Source organism: Danaus plexippus, chromosome 30 (genome assembly GCF_018135715.1).
Source record: "Danaus plexippus chromosome 30, MEX_DaPlex, whole genome shotgun sequence".
In the NCBI taxonomy this organism is placed as follows: Eukaryota; Metazoa; Arthropoda; class Insecta; order Lepidoptera; family Nymphalidae; genus Danaus; species Danaus plexippus.
In genome coordinates, this window is record NC_083557.1 from 1,903,111 (window position 1) to 1,924,975 (window position 21,865).

The 21,865-nt window shown below is 30.2% G+C and overlaps 1 protein-coding gene across 4 annotated transcripts in view; it reads right to left on the reverse strand.

Moving 5' to 3' along the window:
- The window catches only part of LOC116776442 (synaptotagmin-7), a 468,926-nt gene that overhangs the window by 188,417 nt on the left and 258,644 nt on the right, over nucleotides 1-21,865 (reverse strand). Inside the window, exons 1-2 of one of the 4 annotated variants that reach the window (XM_061525677.1) lie at nucleotides 10,447-10,648; nucleotides 10,253-10,370 (exon numbers count right to left, since the gene is read on the reverse strand). The exons of the other annotated variants lie outside the window; for them this stretch is intronic. Of the exons in view, the coding sequence (XP_061381661.1) occupies nucleotides 10,253-10,370; nucleotide 10,447 (119 nt within the window). The 5' untranslated portion in view covers nucleotides 10,448-10,648. Of the gene's footprint in view, nucleotides 1-10,252; nucleotides 10,371-10,446; nucleotides 10,649-21,865 lie in introns of those variants that run through there. 4 annotated transcript variants of the gene reach the window in all.

Here is a 21,865-nt window from a genome sequence, read left to right on the forward strand (position 1 = left end):
CTGATTTTTAAAATAGAGGCCCCCCTCTTTGAGTTGATACCTCGATTCGGATGGATCGTAAATCATTAGGAAGATAACATTTCCCGCACGCTATTCTCACACGATGTCCTGCCTCCAGAATTTGGAACTGCTACATCATAACAACATAGGTTCATGTAGAGAGTTATGCGGGTTTGATCTGCACAAGCTATTGGATTCTTGCCTTCCATTAACCCCGTTCATATCAGCTTTTGGAGGTCATCTTGATTCCTTATTCTGACGTGACAATACTCAAGAATATTGCTTCAAAAAAATTTTTATAAAGAAAATAGATAAATTAATAAATTATATCGGTTTAAAATGTCTACGGCAGAAACATTTTGTCGATAAAATTTTAAGATTTTATTAATTTTTGGATGTGGCGGGAAGCTTTGAAATTTTGATGTCACATTCCGAATTCTGCTTGTTTCTATAGTTTTAATTATATAGTATATTAATTTCTTAGCAAAATATTCAATACTCTTAGCTTTAACCTGCCCCATATTTCATTTCCATTGATAAGTACAGTTTATGTGATAAGAATTCATTACCATGACGCCAATTACTCCGTTCTGTAATAATTTAGACAACTATTCCATGGAAAAAGTCTCTTTACAATAGTTACTAAAGTCGTAATAAATTGAAAGAAATTTTATAAATGAAATGCAGTCATTTATCTCATTACACGAAAAATTTGTGGAGGTCAAATAGGAGATGTTGATGCTGAATCTCATTCACTTAAATATACAACATTGTTTGTAGAACTATTAACTATACTCTAGACCCAAAGAAAGACCATGCCATCAAGGTTTCTCCCCAAAGAACATGCCATCAAGGTCTCTCCCCAAAGACCATGCCATCAAGGTCAATAAGTATAAGGAGCTCACTAGGAACAGGTTCGTCGTACATTGGTACGCGGTAGAAGTGAGAGCGACAGGTAGAACAGCTAAATCTCTCTACAACATATCAAAAGACTTGAGCCTATCTAGAACTAACATCAATTCATTTTTAGAACGTACATCTAAGGCACCCTTAGCAGGTTCATTTCTAATTTGATTAGGTAGAGCTTGGACGGTGGAGGTGAGCATTTAACGCACGTTAAATAGGAGCCCCTTAAACCTACACCTGGGAACTGTTTAAGCTCAAACCCCTGCAACACCATGGACCTGGCATCCGCACGATGAATCCATGAAGTGCTGAGAAGTTTCGTCTTTTTTTAAGTGCGAATTGGTCATAAGATATATAGTAATTATATCATTATGTGATGCATTATTTTAAAAACACTGCAGAAAGTACTTAGGCACTCTATTAGAGTATAACATATCTAATGAACAAAATAAATTTAGTTTGCTATAGAAACATTATCATAGAAAATAAATAATAATAATATCTTTTATTCAGATCAGATACATAGTACATAAGATCTGATTGCATAAAACTTAATCGAATAATTTTAAAGCTAGTCTATTATTTGTTTTTATTTCTTATTTTCTGCAGATTTGTTTACTAATCGGCAAGGGCCTCCTTGAAATCATAGATACCTATTTTGAACATTACGTAAGCATCAAAGTATGTAAGCAGAATGTATACTAAGTTTTGTTCTCATCCAGAAAAATATTGTGAAAACCTTTGCGAAAAATTAAAATTAATATATAAAGTTCATTGTGATAAGATAATTGAGATGTAGCTGGGATAGTCAAAGAAAAATTTTAAACTATGTGTCCTCATTATTTAAAGACCTAGGAGAGACATTCAAACTATTTTAACCCATTTAAGCTCGCTCGACTAATTGTGACCATTATTTACTGTAACAAAAATTTTCTAGAAGTTTAAAATGTGAATTTGTTTTTTCCATGGTACGAGACGCAGTTTGTTATGCTTGGTGCAATTTACGACTTCTGAAACTTTAAAAAATTTCAATTCGTCTGACATGCAAGAAGTTAGAATGTGCTTTACCCACTATTTTATAAGAGACTAGAAGAAAACGCTCTTCCTTCTTACTTAATAGTATGATAATTTATCAACAAAAATATTTAAGCAGAACATATTTTAAAACTTTTTCAATCTTTTATACAAATTGGTTATCTTTATAGAATAAACTGAAAATGAAATTGTGCATATACGTTTATTTTGAATGAAGTGACTTCAAATTCATTTTTAAGTGTCTCAATCAATGTGAATCACGATAAGGCATAAAGGAAAATTTTTTTTATGGCCCTTATGTAAACCATACAATTTTGGTTACGTTGCACTCGATACCAAGATTAATTCCTTAGGGCTGTGATAGTATAAAAAATATCCTAATTTTACTCATATCCATTAGGGTAGGTATTAACCTGAAATCAAAAATATAAAATAAAATGTCCGTGACAGCTTTACTAGATCTCAAGATACGGCGTATTTTGCGAACTCTGGATGTGGAGCAGTATAAGAGAAAATTAAGAAATTTTTAGCTAAACGTGACTTGAAACGAGTATAACTGACAGAGACTTTATCTTGTCTGCCATTGATCACGGTTGCTGTGAAGTAATCAAAAAGTTGGGTAAAATGTACTGAAATAAATCCGAAAATATTAGTTGTATCATAATTTCCAGTTAGTATAATGAAAAATTTTTTAATGTTTCAAAATACTCATAAAAGTTAATTATCTTTTAAAAATCCTATGCCTTACGTCATATTGATAAAATATATAAATATCTGCGACTCTTGCACTGCTTTACTTTTATTAAACAAATATTGCTTAGAACCATTGCAAAACGACTGGGTTTCAATTCAAATAGAAAAAAATTGCATCAAAATCGGTCCATCCATTTGAGAGTAAATGCAATAATGAATACAGACAAAAATCGACATAAAAATCCTTTCATGCGAGTATCTGATTGATCTTAGGACAACTCAGTTAGCTATAAATACTTACTGATGAAACCTACATGTAATATTGGAGTTTTTTTTTCCATTAATATTTATATCAGAGATCGTAATATGTACAGCATATGAATAGGTATTATTGGAATGAGATCCTCAAAGTTTGATTTCTGAAAGCCTTATATAAAATCAAAGCAAACGAGATTATATAATTACAAGCTCGCAATAATTTTTCGTTCATCAAAATAAGTGTAACTTAGTACTTTTCCTTAACAAGTTCATTCAAGACAAACAGTTAACCACTTGTAATTTTACGCGCACTTCAAAATGTAAATCAATATTGGCAATCATTTCAAATGCCTCTTAAAAATTCTTTCCTTTGTGTTTTTAGTCAATTCAATTAGACACTCGGTTTTGCTGACTTTATTCTATCAAGAGCTCATTAAAAAATTATATCCGATTATAATACACTCAAAAACTTTTATTCAGAACATTTTTATCATGTGAATCAATTATTACATGAAAAAAAAATTTTTTCAAGTTAAAATTTTGGTTTGAAAATGGAAATGTTATAATAGAAAATATAGTTTCATTCAAACAAACGTAAAGTTTATCAGAAAAAAATTAAATACTAATAGAATTTTGACAAGTTAAAATTTCCACTAAAATAAGCCTAAAAAAAACTGTTTCGGACATATATTTGACACTGGTTGCTAGACTGGGGTCGTTAAGATAAAATTCTTACAGAGTAAATGAATAAAACTCTCGAAAATCTTAGATCTCATTCTTGTAGAGTAATTACAGTTAGAGATAGATCAAAAGGAATATGTGTGTTGGATTACAGATAACAATTCTAAGCTAAAGCATTCATTGCATTAGAAAAATATACGTATTTGTACCATCACATATTTTAGCCGTTATTTTCTCTCAAGAACAAAGATAAGAGAGATAAATTGTAAAATGGTTTAGTTGATAGATTTAAAACGATTGTTTGCACAAAAACTATCTCCGAAGCATACAAAAAGTCGCTGTTTTGTCGAAATGTAACTATTATTATAGCTAGTGGTTAAAGTCGTTTACAGGGAACTTAAAAACTTTTAGTGCTAACCGCTACGTATCATATAAACTTATGTTGAATATTTTTAATCACAGGAGTAGGTAGTATAAAGTGTGACATCCGTGATAAAAGTAACTGTCATAGAAACGGATTATCTAGTCAAAATAGTAATAATCATAATTGATTTATTTTTGCATTATCTTGTTAGTAACTATTAGCACTAATGACTTTATATGAAAATTGGTTATATAAGTTGTTTAAAAGGATTGTTAATCTACAATCACAATCTATTAAAAATATATATTTGTGTCACAGTTATATGTTTTTCTTTGTCACATGATTTATTGCACGCATTATCGGAAAACATATAATTATTTCAATATTTTATTAAAACACTTTAGCTGCTGTAATCCTTCATAATGCTTTGCGACTTTATCAATCAGAAGCTGTTTTTATAAACGATGTCATTCCGTTTCACACTAGACGTAGCTCTGAGTTTTGCTGGCACTTTTAAAATTTAATATCCGGGTCCATGATTTTGATTTATGGAACAAAAAGCTGTGGAGCATCATTCACGTATTTCAATATGAACTTTTTACATAACACAGTAAATGCGAAAGTTGGGAAGATATATAATTTATAGCAAGCTTTACGACCCTAACTGACTTGGTTTCGACTATATTTTATTATATCATTCGGATGTTTCTGGACGACATAGAACAGTCAAGATAAATATGACACTTTTTTTCATTATAATATAAAGAATTGTGTAATTATTTCGATCACCATAGCTTGGCCTTTCGCAACGAGACCTTAGTAAATATACATAGCCCTACACATATTCCGGTAGGGTTTAGAGCCCGAGAATATTGTTATCGCTTTAGCAAACACCGTCTCTTCGACATGATCATTGTACTTATTATAAAAAGGTTCCTAGCCTATCTTATAACTTTCCCATTTGAAATATACAGGTGTCTAATAGTCCTTCAAACAACAGAATTGACTAGTTTTAGCGGTATACCTAAAGATACTTACGTTTTTTCAGATGAGGTTCTAAACCGGAAAATAATTGTTATAAGGTTCATATGGATATAAATACTGTTTGAATGAAAAGCTTGCAATGAAATAAAAATTCGTCTTAGAGTGATCACAGTTAAATAAAATTTTGGAATGATCGAAATTGGACTATAAATTCACTTAAAATGGTTCAAGTGATCGGAAAATACTGTATTCTACTAGAATTGCTGCTCCATTTCAGTAAAGACTGTAATACCTCCACATTTTATTGCATACTATATAACTCGCCATTTCTTTCGCGTGTTTAAATTTTGGAAAGACCTTGCTTTGTTGTTGCCGCTGTTGTTAGGAAGAAACTTAGCGTCAATAATTTTGTGAGCACTTAATTCCTTCAACTATTTGAAACAGATACAAGTTTGATTTATAAATAAACTCATAGTTTCGTAAACTTTTCTTACATATGTAAAGCGAAAACCATTCTGCGAGTTAGGCAAGAATCACTTACTTTTCTCCCATATATTTTATATTACTCTTATATTAAGATATATATTCTCTTTCAACACAGATGAAAGTCAAAATAGAAGAGCATAATAAGAAAATAGCGTCTGCTAGAAAATGGAACAGAAACTTGAAATTTCTCAGCCACTTTCAAAACGGGTAAGTGACCTGAATAAAAGTGCATACCTTTTGTAATTTTGACGTTTGAAGTCTGTTTAATCAATGATTAAAATCCTATATGCTCAGTGACCTGGGCGGAACAGTTGCAGCTTAAAATCGGACTAATTGCTACTAGATATTTATCATCAAAATAATTTAAGAACATAGTAAAATTAAAAAAACTTTTAAAATATTTGAGAAAAATTTCTATTCAGGTTGTTTTCTTTGGAAATATTTGATAAAATTCATTACCTTACATCAAAAATGCGTTTGCATCACCGTTTTCCTGCCTCTGGCAGGTAGTCTTAGATAAAAAATTCTTATAATTTTAATAACAAAGTATGATCTGTGTTTTTTTTAATATTTTTCCTTAATTCTACCATAGAACAGCGCTGACGGATTCTCATAACAAAAGAAAAGTATTTTTCTTGGCCTCGCGAGAACGGAATGCTTTCCGCAAAGATATTTTACGTATGTATAATCTCCCTCTCTTATTTGTTGTGATATAAAGGGATGTGGGTGTTAGGTGACTGCGGCTTTCTTAAAACTTAAATATAAATGACCTACTTTAGAAGTTACAATGAAAAAAAAACAATCGTTCTGCTAAGACAAACAAAATTTTATATAACACCTATAAATATGATGAAATAGCAATGAGGTAAAGAAGACCGATGAATTAGTGATTATACAGAAAGTACCTATAGAACTATCTTGATTAAAACGACTCACGGAGATATTTTTTGATCAAAATAATATTTTTCTAATGAAAAATATCTACCACTTGCTATTATTAATAAAAATTCTCTGAAATAAATTGATATTACCTACTGAAATTCTCTTTTGATTAATTATAGTAAGAATCGAATTTGACAGGAACCTGATAATCACGGGATAGAATTTGACGTTTATCAAAGTATTAATTATAGATATTTTTTTTGTATGCTACAATCTTCACTCAAACAATTTAGATTTAAAGTAATTAGAATATTTCTACAAAAACGACAATATATTCATTTAAATGAAACTTATGTTTTTCGTATAAACTATGCGTGCTTTCTTTTTGTAAAAAGTACATACTCCCGACGTTTCGGTTACTTTTCAGAAACCGTGATCACGGGACGAAACGTCGGGAGTATATAGTTTTTTACAAAAATAAATCGCGCGTAGTTTATCCCTAAAATATTAGTTTCATTTGAATGAATAAAACCCGCGAAAATCTTAGATCTCAATACGACAATATATTATAATTACTTCTTTATCAAAGGCGTAATATTTGCTTTAGTCTTCTCGAGAGTAAAATCACTTCGGTCATTCAGTAAAAAATTCTGCACAATTTTTATGCGACTTCGTAAATCATGCAATAAGGATGTTGTATATGAATATATATCAAAGGCATTAACAGACACGCTATTTATACTAAAAATAGTCAAAATATAATAATATGATTTGCTATTGAATTAATGGTATTGAACATTTACTAGCTCTACGATAGTTAAGTCCTATTTTAAATATTTTCGCCACATTCTTTGTTTTTCTCATAGCAATAGAGTTTTAGCAGAAATAGGTAATTTTTGGCGTGGCTAGGATTAAATAGTAAATATTCTTGTCTGTTCCACCGCACCTGTGTGATAAGATAACGTTTCTATTGTGTCTGTTTGTTACCAAATTACGAGGAACCTACAGAACTATTCTAGATAAAATTTTCTGTTTATTACAAATTTGCTTCCCAAAACATTTAATTAATTGTTTCTTAAAGATGCCGAACTCTGACAAATATATAAAGATATTAATTATACACAATTAATTTATATATTCACAAAATAATTAAATTGATAAAGTTTTATTTATGCTTAAATAAATTACTAGCACGGATATTGAAATTAAACTCGGTTATTTAAAATGATTGATGAGTATTCGTATATACCGACATCGATTATAATTTAAAATTTTCGTTATAATCTAATATAATCGATTACTTAAATTTTATTAATTTTATCCCAGACAATTTCGATACTGGTTATACTTAATGTCGCACTTAAAACTTTATTGACTACCTTATTTAAATATCTAAGTTTTGCCTTCTGACTGCACCTATAACTTATATCCCAATATTTCATAGAATAACTTTCAAATGAATAACAAATACGCCACCAAACTGTTGACTTTGGCGTATCGCCATTTGATGTGGACTGTGGTAAATCGGATCATAAACTAAAATTTGCAATTGTATGGCGTCTTGGGAGTCGTGGTGGCCTGGAGGTTAAGGCCCGTCTCTCATACGCGAGGGCGCGGGTTCGAAATCTAGAAAGTACCAATGTGATCTTTTCCGAGTCATATGTACTGTCTAAGAGTATTTAGACACCATTAACGGACCGTGAAGGAAAACATAGTGAGGAAACCTGGTCTTATAATTTCAAATTATTAGATTGAAATCGCCAACCCGTCCTGAGCATGCGTGGTGATTAATGCTCTAACCTTCTCCATGTGTGAAGAGGCCTTTGCTCAGCAGTGGGCACTGATAGGCTGATGATGATGATGATGATGATGATGATGGCATCTTGAAGTAATATAGCATACAATATATTACCGTCCGTCTTTATTCCCATTATTATCACTTTAATATTGTTTATAAAAACAGCAATGTAACTTACATTTAACTGAAAATATTTAAAAGTTGTTAACGTATCTGTTATAATGAATGGCATTAGGGTTAAAGAAGTTATTTGACTAAATATTCTGAGATAAGTTATAGGTGTAGGCGAAACGCAGACATTTATTAATTTAAACGAGTTAATCATTATAGTTACGGTTTTGTTATATATTATGAAGTTATCAAAATTTTAAAAATATGTCCTATAGAAATCATGAGATTTTTATTGTAATTAAATCCTATTAGAAGAAAATAAATCGCAGTATATTCTAATATTTTTCAATCATTATTAAGTCCCGAATTTAATTAGAATATTCTTCCTAGTGATTTCATCATCATCATCATCATCAGCCTATCGGAGCCCACTGCTGAGCAAAGGCCTCTTCTCACATGGAGAAGATTAGAGCATTACCACCACGCTTGCTCAAGACGGGTTGGCGATTTCAATCTTATAATTTTCAATTATAAGACCAGGTTTCCTCACGATGTTTTCCTTCACCGTCCGTCAGTGGTGTCTAAATACTCTTAGAAAGTACATATGACTCGGAAAAGATCACGTTAGAACTTGCCAGGTTTCGATCCCGCGCCCTCATGAGAGGCCTGCCTTTAACCTCCAGGCCACCACCACCGCTAGTAATTTAGTTAAGTATAAATTAAACTACCAATACCATTTTTGTGTATATACATAAATTAATTGTTTAAAATTAATACCTTATTATATTTATCCAATTTGTATATCTGTCCTCGATTGCTTTTTATGTCAAAATCATGTTTTGGGAAGCAGATTTGTAACAAGCTTAAAAATAAAAAAAATCATCTAGGTTAATCATGTAAGTTTACCGTAGTTGAGAAATAAACACACACAATAGAAACTTTCTTTTATCATATATGAGAAATGGAACAGACAAGAATAATTACTATTTGATCCTTACCAAGCAAATAAAGAATCATTTCTGCCTTTATTACTATTTCTTTTAACCCAAAAGGAATTATGCTTATCATAACTCAAAAACATAAGTTACATTCAAAAGGCAGCCTTCCAAAATTAAATAAGCTGCTATGAAGGCTTCACTTATGTAAATAAGCCTCCGGTCGCTCAACTTTAACTTAGTAATTTGCACACAAGTGTATGTTCTTTCTGTTTATATAGGACCTTGTCCTATATAGAAGTTACTTCATACACACCCCACCTCACTTATATTACTAGATTATAAGGATATTATTATATATTATTTTATTATAACTTAACAATGTTTATATTGGACAACAGTCCTAAAAAATTCTGAATATTCCTGTAAAATATACCCTTTTAAATTATACAGAATATACACCTGCACGACTTAAAAGCTAATTGACATACACTATGGTCTAAACTTTTATACTTATCAACACAAAACTTATGACACAAGTGTCTCATAGCTACAATCTCTTCTTGCTCTTGTGGCGAGCGCCAAGAATTTGGCCCTTTAGCAGAATGTCACTTATTCACTCAAATTCGATGTTCATACAAACCGCCCCTAGTGCTTTATAATCATTCTTCAACACGCATTTAATATCAATGCCGAAATTTACGCCCAAACACGTCACAAAGGAAACTTTTCCATTCAACATGCCAAGCTAATTTGAATGTCGTTGCAAGAGTTCCAAAAAGGGATGTCTGTCAACCGTCTCATCATCACGAAGCATTAAATTTATAAAAGATATTTAAATCACACTCCAGGAAAACGATTAATTCTGTTATCTTTTTATTTTAATAAAACTTATTGTAAGATACACAGCTACCATGGACATGCATATGTTAGTAGTTTTTTTTCATTCGTTACTTAATGTTGAAAGAAAAGATCACTTAAGCAATATTTGCAAGTCACACATTCGAATTTGGCTGTGTTCTTGGATTTCACACTCTACATTGTTCATTTGAATTGCAATACAAAATTTCATGTAAGTCTTAGTTTAATGTTAACAATAAATTTATAGTAATTACTTACAGTGATTGAGAGAGATATTTGGAGAGACCAAGCTGGGATATTTTGGAGCCCTTAATGCCTTCGTTGACAATACTGGTGACCGTCAAAAAATTCTTCGTCATTGTTGACTCTTGGGACACTACGTGGAAATCACAAAAATTTACTCGAAAGGAATCCAAACCGAGCTACACTACACTATAAAAAACCTGACTTACTCTTTCATAAAACCACACAACATCGAACGTAATTTCTTAAATCGAATTTTGCAACAATTAACGCGCTAAATATTCAACAAATAACATTGAATTTGTATTTTATTTAATTTTTTATAAAGTACACTAATTACTCTCTTTAACGACTTATCACAGTCGGATCGATGTTACGAATTAAGTCAACAATATTATAACAGGACTCAGTTCCGAACCTGAAAAGACATAACCAAATTAATGTACATTTAACTATATGTTAAGTCAAAAGCGTTTCTCATTTTAATACATTATGGAAAGTGCTCGAAAATTACCGTTTCATACCGTCTTTGTATCGAAAGATCATTTTAAATAAAAGCAATAACTCACCCTGAGCTACATTTAATTAAGATCCATGGCTCATGAATAATTAAATGTAATAAAATTTATTTCTAACTAAAATAACATCTGCAAATGGACCATAAAATGCTATAAATTCTAAAGAGGCCTATCCACGGAGGTCCGATAACTTCAAAGTTCCGTTTCACGTTTCACTCATATTTTACGAACACGTATCAAATACATCTGAAAACAGATGTGACATTCTGCAACGATAAAAATATTTACGAGATTCTTGTACAGTTTCTTTTTTTTTTCGAATCAAAAAAAAATCACCAAGAAGTTGGAATGCTATGTGGAATATCCGAGCTGGAATACGTTATTTGGCTTTAAAATACAGAGTATATAATTCCAGCTATAAAGCTGCAAGTCAATAAAACTCATGTGCAGCTGACATTTGCAAGGCATTCAAACCTAGAAATTGCAGGATTTCCTTCCATGCACTTTGTTTTATCCGTATATTACGGTTATAGGGTTGAAAATTTGCTATTTCAGAATGTAGTTATTAAAAAATATGCTGATCACTAGTAATTTCTAAATCTGTGTAATAAAGTTTGGCTGCATCACGTACAAACTTGAGAAAATTAATTTTAATACTTTCATTAACAGGTATCTACTCTAGTATAAGCTTTTTGCTCTAATAATACATCAATTATATGAATAGTTTCGTTTAGAAAAATTGCATTATAATGAGTTGTATATCAAACGGCTAGTTAAGGTATTTATAAAAATTTCCACTGTTAAATTTCTCTGAAGTGACAACCCTGAGCTTTATAAATATCAACACAGTTTATGCAGGACAGCGAGTGGTATTTTTCGCAATTCCAGCGCTGAAAGTTAAAAGCTACAATTTGCTCTTCCTCATTTTCGTTCATTATTTAGATTTATCTTTTGTTATAAATGATATTGACAGATATATTTAAAAAAAATTATAATAATTCGAGACTTGTTTTAATAAAACAATATATACATATATTTAGATTCATCATAGTCGCAAGTGTATATCTCCTTATTTTTATATTATTATTAATATTTTTAGTTTGAATTAAAGTTTTATATATTGTAAATTCTAATTTATTCGTTATCCTTTTAATTTCACGATTTTTCCAATGTATCATTATATCAATGTAATGTCAGCATTTGTTTCACGATTCCTTTATCATTATTTAAGTCGTTAAACTAAATTAAAATACGATAAGGTAGAGTCATATTCCAAGCCTTCCTTGCAAAAAAAGGTTTTCAATAAAAAAAAACTATTTTCCTAAATTTAAAAAATGATATTATATATTCATAATAAAATTATCTAATAATTTACGAATTCGGAATGAACCGAATATCATAATTCTGAAAAATTGCATTTTCATTCATTTTCGACAATAATGAAATATTTTATAATTTGTTTTATTGTCACATTACTGATAACAAAGGCTTTCATTATGTAACCCGAGTGAGTCATTTGCTATTGATGTTCATGGATTGTTTTGTGACGTCAAATACTTTTTCAGTTTGATTTTGTTGATATTTTTTACTTTGTAATAAAACTAGGCACATATTTTCTGCTCTTGTATTTTGTATGTTTGTTTGTTTGTTTGCAAGTATCAGAAGTCCCTAACAAAACAAATTAAAATCTGAATTACAATATTTTGATAGTTAATATGATAGATAAATGAGTAGCATAACAAATTCTAACATTTGACTCACTTTTATTTTTATTTAATTTATATACGTGACTTAAATTTTTATCAGAATTATTGAATTCCCGTCTATAATGATTTCTTGTATTTATTTAATAAAATTACTCAAATAGTAACACGTTGTTTATTGTTTCCTCAAAATCCAAGTAATATATATAAACGTGTACATATATATATATATATATATATATATATACATCTGTGTGTTTGTATTCCTCTTATAGTTTGTAATGAAAAAGTTCCAACAGAGGAGCTTAGAATTAAGCTTGTAATACCAGACATAAAAATCTTAGTATATCCGACAGACAAAAGGAAAACAGAATATTTCTAAAAGAAGACATTTTGTCCTTCATTCATGTAACAGAAAGTCTTTAAATTGGTCTTATTGTAATATTATTCTTTCGTAATAAGACTTTGTTCATTAGCTTAAAGAAGCCTCTGTATTTTTTATTTTTGTTTATATATACCAATATTATACTCGGGGTCTTATGCAAGGAATATGAATATTAAAAAAAAAATAGAGTTAATAACGATTTCTAAGTTATATTAACTAATAGATGATTTTTTAGGAAATAATTAATAGAAGCTCTTGTTTTCGCAAAAAAGGAAAAATCCTTCTCAATAATATTTCATTTTATAAACATTGAAGAAAACGTTTTTACGTAACCCAATGGTATTTATTTCATATTGTTTATGAAGCATGAGATGAAAATGTCTGTCAGTGAGACGATATATGTCTTTGCTTGAGAATTAAAGTAGTTAGAAAAATCATAACATAAGATTTTATTAAAGATGATACTGATATATTTTTTACTCGTGATTATTATCGCAATGTAATCGAGATTATAAAATACACGATTGTCAGTTTTTAATGTCTTAAATAACATTAAACATATTAAAAATCACCCAAAAAACCTATTAAAGTAGCTCAATGAAGTAAGCAAAATGAACCTTTATTTACAATAGGCATACATATTATATTTGTTATAAGAATGGTACAAACAGACAAACAAAACTGGCTCTAAATTCCAAGATTTAAGGTTTCCTTTTTTTTTAATATTTCTTTAATGTGGTCGTCTATTTTATAAATAAACTTTATGGAAACTTTCCATGATGCACATGGAATCAAATACCACATATTATTACTTAATAATACTGCTGGAATATGTACGATCCAAATGTTGTATATGAATTATTCTGTTGTATATTTTTGAGAAAAATAAACCTCTTAACACTATCGTCTCTAAAGGAAATATGATTAACTTGGCGTGACGGGAAATCATTTCAAACGTTCCCCAATGCTCTTTGTGTTTACACCATAGACATTATTTGATATGAAAATATAAAAAACGAATCACAGCTTAACTGCAAAAATATATATATATGGTAAATTAAGCGTAAATATGTTTTATGAAATGACATACAAATAAAAATAATCTATTCTGTACTTAAAAAGACCCTTACGAAAACTACTAAACGAAGTCCATTAAAAAATGACGAGTCCTTCGTAGAATGGGTTGAGTTTGTATGTTCAGAATAGTATTTAATATTAACACAGAGGTGGTTTCAAACCAAGACCTCGCATTTCTTCGGGCGGCTATACATCACAGTTATCTCACTCAAATCTCTCTGATTTTAGTACAGGTCCGCGCAATAAGACCGACAGAGACCATAATTTTGGACACATTCAAGTGACATGAGGATTTCGTGGTATAGCGCTATTGCAATACAAACTAGGCAAGTCATTATTCTCTGCGACTTAATGCACGGGACAGCGAATTTCTATACCTATAAATCACACTGGTGGACTGCTGAACGCTTGTTCTATATCAAGGTCTAACCTAACTTTTACCAGGATAAGCCAGAATTCTTGGGTATGTATAAGGACCATTTAAATGAAAGTAATATTTTTCGTATATACTACGCGTGCTTTATTTTTGTAAAAAACGACATACTCCCGACGTTTAGGTTACTTTTCAGCAACCGTGATCACGGTGTATCCGAAAAATATTACTTCGCGAAAGTCCTAGATCTCATTATATAAGGGCTATTCTTACTTTTGGATTATTTTGGGATAGGGTGCTCCGAGAAGGTTAATAAAACAGATTCGCCCAAAATAGATCTCTAGTCTAGTCATTGCCTATTGATTCTTAAAATATTTGGTGCATAGTACCAGTGTGCAACTTTTATGACTATCTAGAGAAGAACTAGCTATAAATACAAATGAGCTCCAATAACTATAAACCAAATTGTGGTCATCAAGACTGTAGAGATTTTATAAAGTACTTAATACATTAATTTAATAAAAATATTAAAAGTAATCTTAAAGTCTCGACCATCAGCCTCGACCGCTGTGAAGCCTTTAGATAGTTCTGGTCCATATTGTATTTTATCAGTGCTCCTTTATTTATTTCCTAGTTATTAATAATGAGGATATATCTAGTTGCATTCGGTTGCGCTAACTTTGTTTCTGGTCCCACCATGACGGTGGATAATAACTCAGAATCCTAACAACAGTGATGCATTTCAATATTTAGTGTGCAAATGTTGCTATGTAATGTACCTATATTGATTTTTAAACACTTCTCCAACAAGTGTCTTTTTGAAACAAGTGACGAAAGTAGAATGAATCTTGTGTCTCAAATGGAATACTACTTAGACCAGATTTCTGGAGTATAAATTTCTGCCCAAGATTTTCTTGAGGCTAATTTCAGGTTATAAGACTTTGAAGAAAAAATAGTAGAGTTATCTCCAGCACAAAAAAGCTGGTATCTAAATTTTGTCTTCGGGCTGTAACACCCAAGAAAAACTCATAAAAACTTAGTATGGTACAACAATATTTGAATTGATTTTAAGAGTCTACCTAGTAAACAAAATGTAAGTAGATCAATCTTTATTGTTCTTGAACTGTTTTATGTATAAATCATGTGGTATTTTTAATTATAATTATTAATTCCTTGTAGTTTTTAATACTTTAAAATTACAATTAATATGTTACAAGTGTACCAAATAAACAAGCTACGAATATGATTTTTACAAAGAATAAACACTAAACTATATCTATTGATATACTGATTATACATTGAATAATTTTTCGTTAAATACGAAATTGTTTAATCTTGATATGAAGTGCTATTGAGACTTTTGTTTTCTTTATAAAAAAATATATAAGTTGCTTATATTCTGGAGAACACAATATAATTATTGTCATTCAATAGAATAGAAGTAAATTTAAGTTATGAGGTTAAACTAGGATGCTGTGGTATAATGAAAACATTCTGCTCGTCATTTTTCTGACTACTGTGTTATCAGTTACATGGTCTTGTAGTGACAAAGAAATTTAATTTAAGTTTAGCGTTCGTGTATGCATGCTTTTTAATTAAAACTCTTTTTATTCAAAACGATGTTAAGTTATTTTTGATTTTATATTTTTGATCTCTTTTGAAAACTGAAAATATATAAAAAAAAATATTTATTTAGTTAAAATACTGATTAATTCATTTAAAATATAATAATAAATATCAAGTTTTCATTATTCTAACATTATCATTTATTTTAAACTAGAATTATTTGCACGTTTTCCTCATTTGTGCTAAGTTTTCATCAACTTCTTTTATAGATATTAATTGGAAGAAATTAGCATCTATTACTATCTTTATTACTATATAGATACAAAATTTTATCTAAATCAATGCTTGCTTATTGCTCGGACGAATTACAAACTCGACTTTCGCATTTACAGCCTTAGTTTGGTTTTGAAACAAACTTAATATCAATGCCAGAGTTTAAATGTTTGATGATGTGAATTGAATTTAGGTTTGGTCATAAATAGATGACCCGGATATACTGTTTATGGTCCTGGTATCACGCGAAACCGCGGCATAAAGCTAAACATATAGCCCTCTGTTACGTATGACTTAACCGGGAAGTGATGCAAACTAAGCTTTTTGTCATCGGTATAACATTTAAATTCGAGTGTCTCATCTGCAGCTTCGTTTAGAAAATATAGCATTAATTATAAAAAATATATTTTTTTTATAAATTTTCAAGCACTTTCCTTAATTTTTACGTCATTAAGTGCAATCAATGAAGAAAAATTAAAAAAAAAAATCCAATAGATTTTTACGAACCTGTTATATAATATATAACTTAAGTTATAACTAAAACACTATCACAACACTATTGCTTTTTTGTATGAAGGTTAAATTTCGCGAAGTTAGACAGAGATAGATAGATAAAGAGATAGAGGCATATAGACGTGCGCTCTGAACGCGTAAGGGAACTACACTGGCTACGCCGTTACGAGATTCGTAGCATCCCTGCGCGTAGCTATGAAAACCCGTAGCGTTGCTACGAACAATACATTTGCAAAGTTGCGTTGCTTTATTTTGAAATGAGCAACAAAAACGAGGACAAACAATTTCTTCCTTTTCTCCGTTTTAAAAAATAAATATTTTTTGTAAATTTCATTAAATTATATAACTACGATAAGTAATATAGAGTATTTCGAATGTCAAATAAAACATTATGACCTATTTATTTTAAGTGTGAAAAAGTATATCAAGTAACAAATATTAAAAATGAAGACTATAATTTACAGAGCATTTCGAACAATATGGTAAGAACATTGAAGAAAAGTAGGTCGGATAAGACATTATTCGGAGACGAATGAAGGTTTAAATTTAAAATATGAGTTTCATAGTTACAATTAAATTTATACATACATTTTATTATGAGTGAATTTTCACGAAATTACCTTCTTGCAACATCATTGTATAGCGCCTCTAGGTAAGGAAACCTATTTGTGAGTAAATAGTAATTGGGATAAGCCTTCTGACAGATTAAGTCTGCTCGCGGTAAAGCCTAAGGTGTATAAGGCTATATAATGTTGTCTAATACATAAATTTACATGATTTTTTTGTCAGTCACAGGATTAATAAGTGCATTTCTTCATAAAGGTATGTCTAAGTTTGTAATATTTGATGTAATATTTTTTACAGTGTGGACTATACTCATTTGAACATTTTAAATACTATACAACAAATGTAACCTTTGGACAAAAGCAATGTAAACGCTTCATGAACCCTTTCCGGATAGTCGGAGATTGGCAACACATAAGTAAATTTGAAATAAATAGAAACCTTCCCCCCTTTCTAATTCGCAAAAATTATTATTCATTATTCTTCTCACAACAACACAAAATATATTCTTAGGAAGTCCATTTGATATTTTTTTTAATATTTTAAACTATATTATAATTTTGTTTTTAATAATATATTTTCATACATTATCATATATTTTTTTGATCTTCATCAAAATTATTGTCTTAACACGTAACATTTTATTATGTCATCGATGTAGAAAACGCATTAACGAAACGGCGCTTATATGTAGAACCCGAACTTAATGTGATTATACCCGTTGGCGGCGACCTTCAGATAGTCTAAGTTAATATCTATCCGTTGTAAATATTTGGCTCTGAGCCACATTTAGACTTCGTGGCAACAATAATGACGTATGTATACTAAGTATAAATGGTTTGAAATTTAAATTAACCGACAATATTTATCGCATATATAGTGGGTTGTTAAAAAAATTGTACATCGTAATTTTTACCCTTTATTTACGTAGAAATGTATGTGTATATGTGTGTATCTGTCTATGGTATCATAGGTCTCAAACTCAAACGGTTTGGCCGATTTTGTTGCGGCTTTTTTTCATTTGATGAACATTTTTATTCACGTTTTTCTTAGCTTTGTTAATATCATTCTAGCAATGTTAGTAATTTAAATGAAACTAATATTTTTCGACGAGATGTGTCAGACACGTCTCGTCCGCCCGTGATCACGATTGCTGAAAAGTAACCGAAACTCCGGGGTATGTAGTTTTTTACAAAAATAAAGCACGCGTAGTTAGTAGTAGTTTTTATCCGAAAAATAATAGTTTTATTGAAATGAAAAAAACTAGTGAAAGTCTTAGATCTCACTAGCAATGTTAGAATATCAGGTCTTACAACACGATGTAACGTATTTTTGGCTTATACTAACTCATGCCAGTATTATAATTAAATAACAATTAATAAATTAATGCATTGGGGGTTTTTTAATTCAATTAAATTCAAGGTTATAATGTATAATTATATTTTATTTATATCGTAAATACAAAATTGGCCTAACATGAGAATAACAAATATTTGTCCAATAACCTCAACAGTTTTAATTAATATTGTTTGTAATAATTACCTATAATTTAAAATAATGTGTTTATTTTAAGAGCATTGGAAATAATGTCGAAATACATATAAATTAAAATGATGAGGCTTTCACGTAAAATACAACCAACATTTTTTAACTTCCAAAAGTAATTTAAACTGTACATTATGCTAGTCGTGGTGGCCTGGAGGTTAAAGGCCCGACTCTCATACGTGAGGGCGCGGGTTCGAAACCTGGCAAGTACCAATGTGACCTTTTCCGAGTCATATGTACTTTCTATAAGTATTAAGACACCACTGACGGACGGTGAAGGAAAACATCGTGAGGAAACATGGTCTTATAATTTCAAATTATAAGATTGAAATCGCCAACCCGTCTTGAGCAAGCGTGGTGATTAATGCTCTAACCTTCTTCATGTGAGACGAGGCCTTTGCTCAGCAGTGGGCTCCGATAGGCTGATGATGATGATGATGATTATGATTGAACACATTTACTTAGTTGTTTTATTTCTAACCCAGAGCTGCTGGCACTTTGGGTTATGTTTAAAAAAGATTATTTTTTTCCAATTTATCGATTGATTCAACAATACAGTCATTTCATTAATTTGAGATTCCTTAAATTTGTAAGTATAGAATATTGATATGTTTTTGTTTTCATTACGCAAATTCGATATTATCCTTACGTAAATTTTATTTACAGATCAGTCAACATATAATATGTTTTAATTATAAATTCTTACTGGTTTTTGAACTTTACGCTTTAAATAATCAAAAGATTATAATAATATTATAAACTTATAAAATATTTATCTATCCTAGTATGTTATTTGTTATAACTTTTTTATTTTGTATATGTTCATTTTAAAATTCATTCTTTCTAGTCTAAATGGCAAGTTTAAGTCAATATAATATAAAAGGTCGTCTTGGGCCATGTACTTTAAAGAAGCTATTGACCCCTGAACCCATGCAGAAAATTAACTGGAGGGATAACTCAAAAGTTAAATCCAGATCATTGTAAAGATTTATGAATTCTTCAAAGACATTTTATCAAATTCTACCCACTGCATTGTCGCTACAAGACACTTCATACTTGAGAGTTCTAGAGATCTTTTTCAACTCACCTTCTTGAACAATAGATCGAAATGTATTTATTATGTGATATGTGCAGGAGCTGTTGAGAAACTTCCATTTAATCAAACAGCCTAAATATTTATAGACAAAGCCATAGTATTTCGTATGACTTCCGTTCCGTAAATGTAAAATTTCAGCTCTAAAACAGTTTTCATAACTATTTGTTTAGAAATAAATATATATGTATATCTTAGTGCTGAATATAATAAAATTCATGAAATAATTTCGCTTGAACAAATTAAAATTAAATTATACAGAAATATGTGGGTAAATTCATGTTGGCGGAAGCCAGTTCTATTGCTCATACACTGTGTTACTATACAAGAATGGAGATATGTAATTGTACTTGTTTACAAGAACATTTTTCTGCCATCTTATTATTATAATAGTAACCAATTTACTTAGTATTATTACACAGCTTTTAGATATCCATGGTAAATGAAAACGTCCGAATAGGAATAGATAAAGTAACCATTTAAACATGTTCACGGGCAGACGAGATATTCACATCCCGTCTCCCGTCACCGAAACGTCGGGAGTATCTAGTTTTCATAAATAAAGCACGCGTTGTATATCCGAAAAGTAGTTTTTTCATTTAAATGAATAAAACTCGCGAAAATCTCAGATCTCATTAGTTGGTCTTGTTATTTATCAACTACCGCCAACGATTTCTTAATTTTCTGGCGTACCGCTCTGGATGCCTGCAGAAATCTACGTACCTATCTTCAATTAAACCTGATTTATTGTTTTATAGTTTTCAAGCGGAGATTAAAAACTTCTTCAAATTTAAATAACTTTCAAAACCTTACTAAGCTTATATAAAACAAATAACAATGGTATCATTATTTATTTTATTTTTTTTGCTGCTCCTATTTTTCTGTACCTACACCACAGTTTCTGCCCTTTTTTCCTCTATCAAAATGTTTCTGGCAGAAATCTCTATAAAGAGATAAGTTGTCCTTTGTGCATCAAATTTTTTCTATAATACCGTAATTAGTTCTTGTTTTTGGTACGTAATTAAATAAGATTTTTTTAAATTAGATACAAAATCTGAGGCCGTCAGTCGACACAACAGAAACCTCATTATGAGTGATTCTGCTTCATTTAATACTAAAAGTTAATTTATTTTATAAATACATAAATTGCAATGACTGCATTCATGATGTAATTTGTATGCCATGCATGCAATAACTTATTTATTTGAAATAATGCATTCCGTGGTACCACGTTCTGAATTAGTGTTAATTCACTTTATGATCATATTGTGGTCAATAACTTGATGTCAATTTTATTCATCACTATTCTTTTGTTAAAATTATTATGATTTAATGAAGTCATAATATTATTTATTTATTTTTATAAGAGGTTTTAATATTATTTATTTAAGAAACAACAATTGCTCAGAAAATTTTCGACAAAGTATTTCTGAGATATAAGACTTTGACGAGTATTCATTTAAATGAAACTAATATTTTTCGGATTACTACGTGTATTTTGTTGTTACAAAAACGACATATTTCACATCTCGTCTGGCCGTGCCCACGGTTGCTGCAAAGTAACCGAACTGTCTGGAGTATGTAGTTCTGAAAGTTTCATTTAAACAAAGTATTTATTTTATCTTATTTTTACACAGTATGTTCTTGATGTAAATAATATGAATGGCAAGTATTGTTGTCTGTTTATCCCTTAGTTATTAAATTTAACTCAATCGATCTGTATTTTGTTCACAAAATAACTCTGTATAATCCCAAGCTACGTATGTCCAGAATGCCGATCCATGGCAATACATTACAGCCATTGTTCAGGCGATCAAATTATGGAACGCAATACCTCTCTACAAACGATACTCAAAGACATTATTGTAAAATATGTGCATTATAAAGCAGATGACAGATTTCTTTGCCTATATTTCACTAGCTAAGCCCGCGACTTTCTTCGAAAAATATAAGTTATTCGCGAACAGCGGAATAGCCATCAATATGAACCTAATACGTGTGGTGTATATAGTATAATC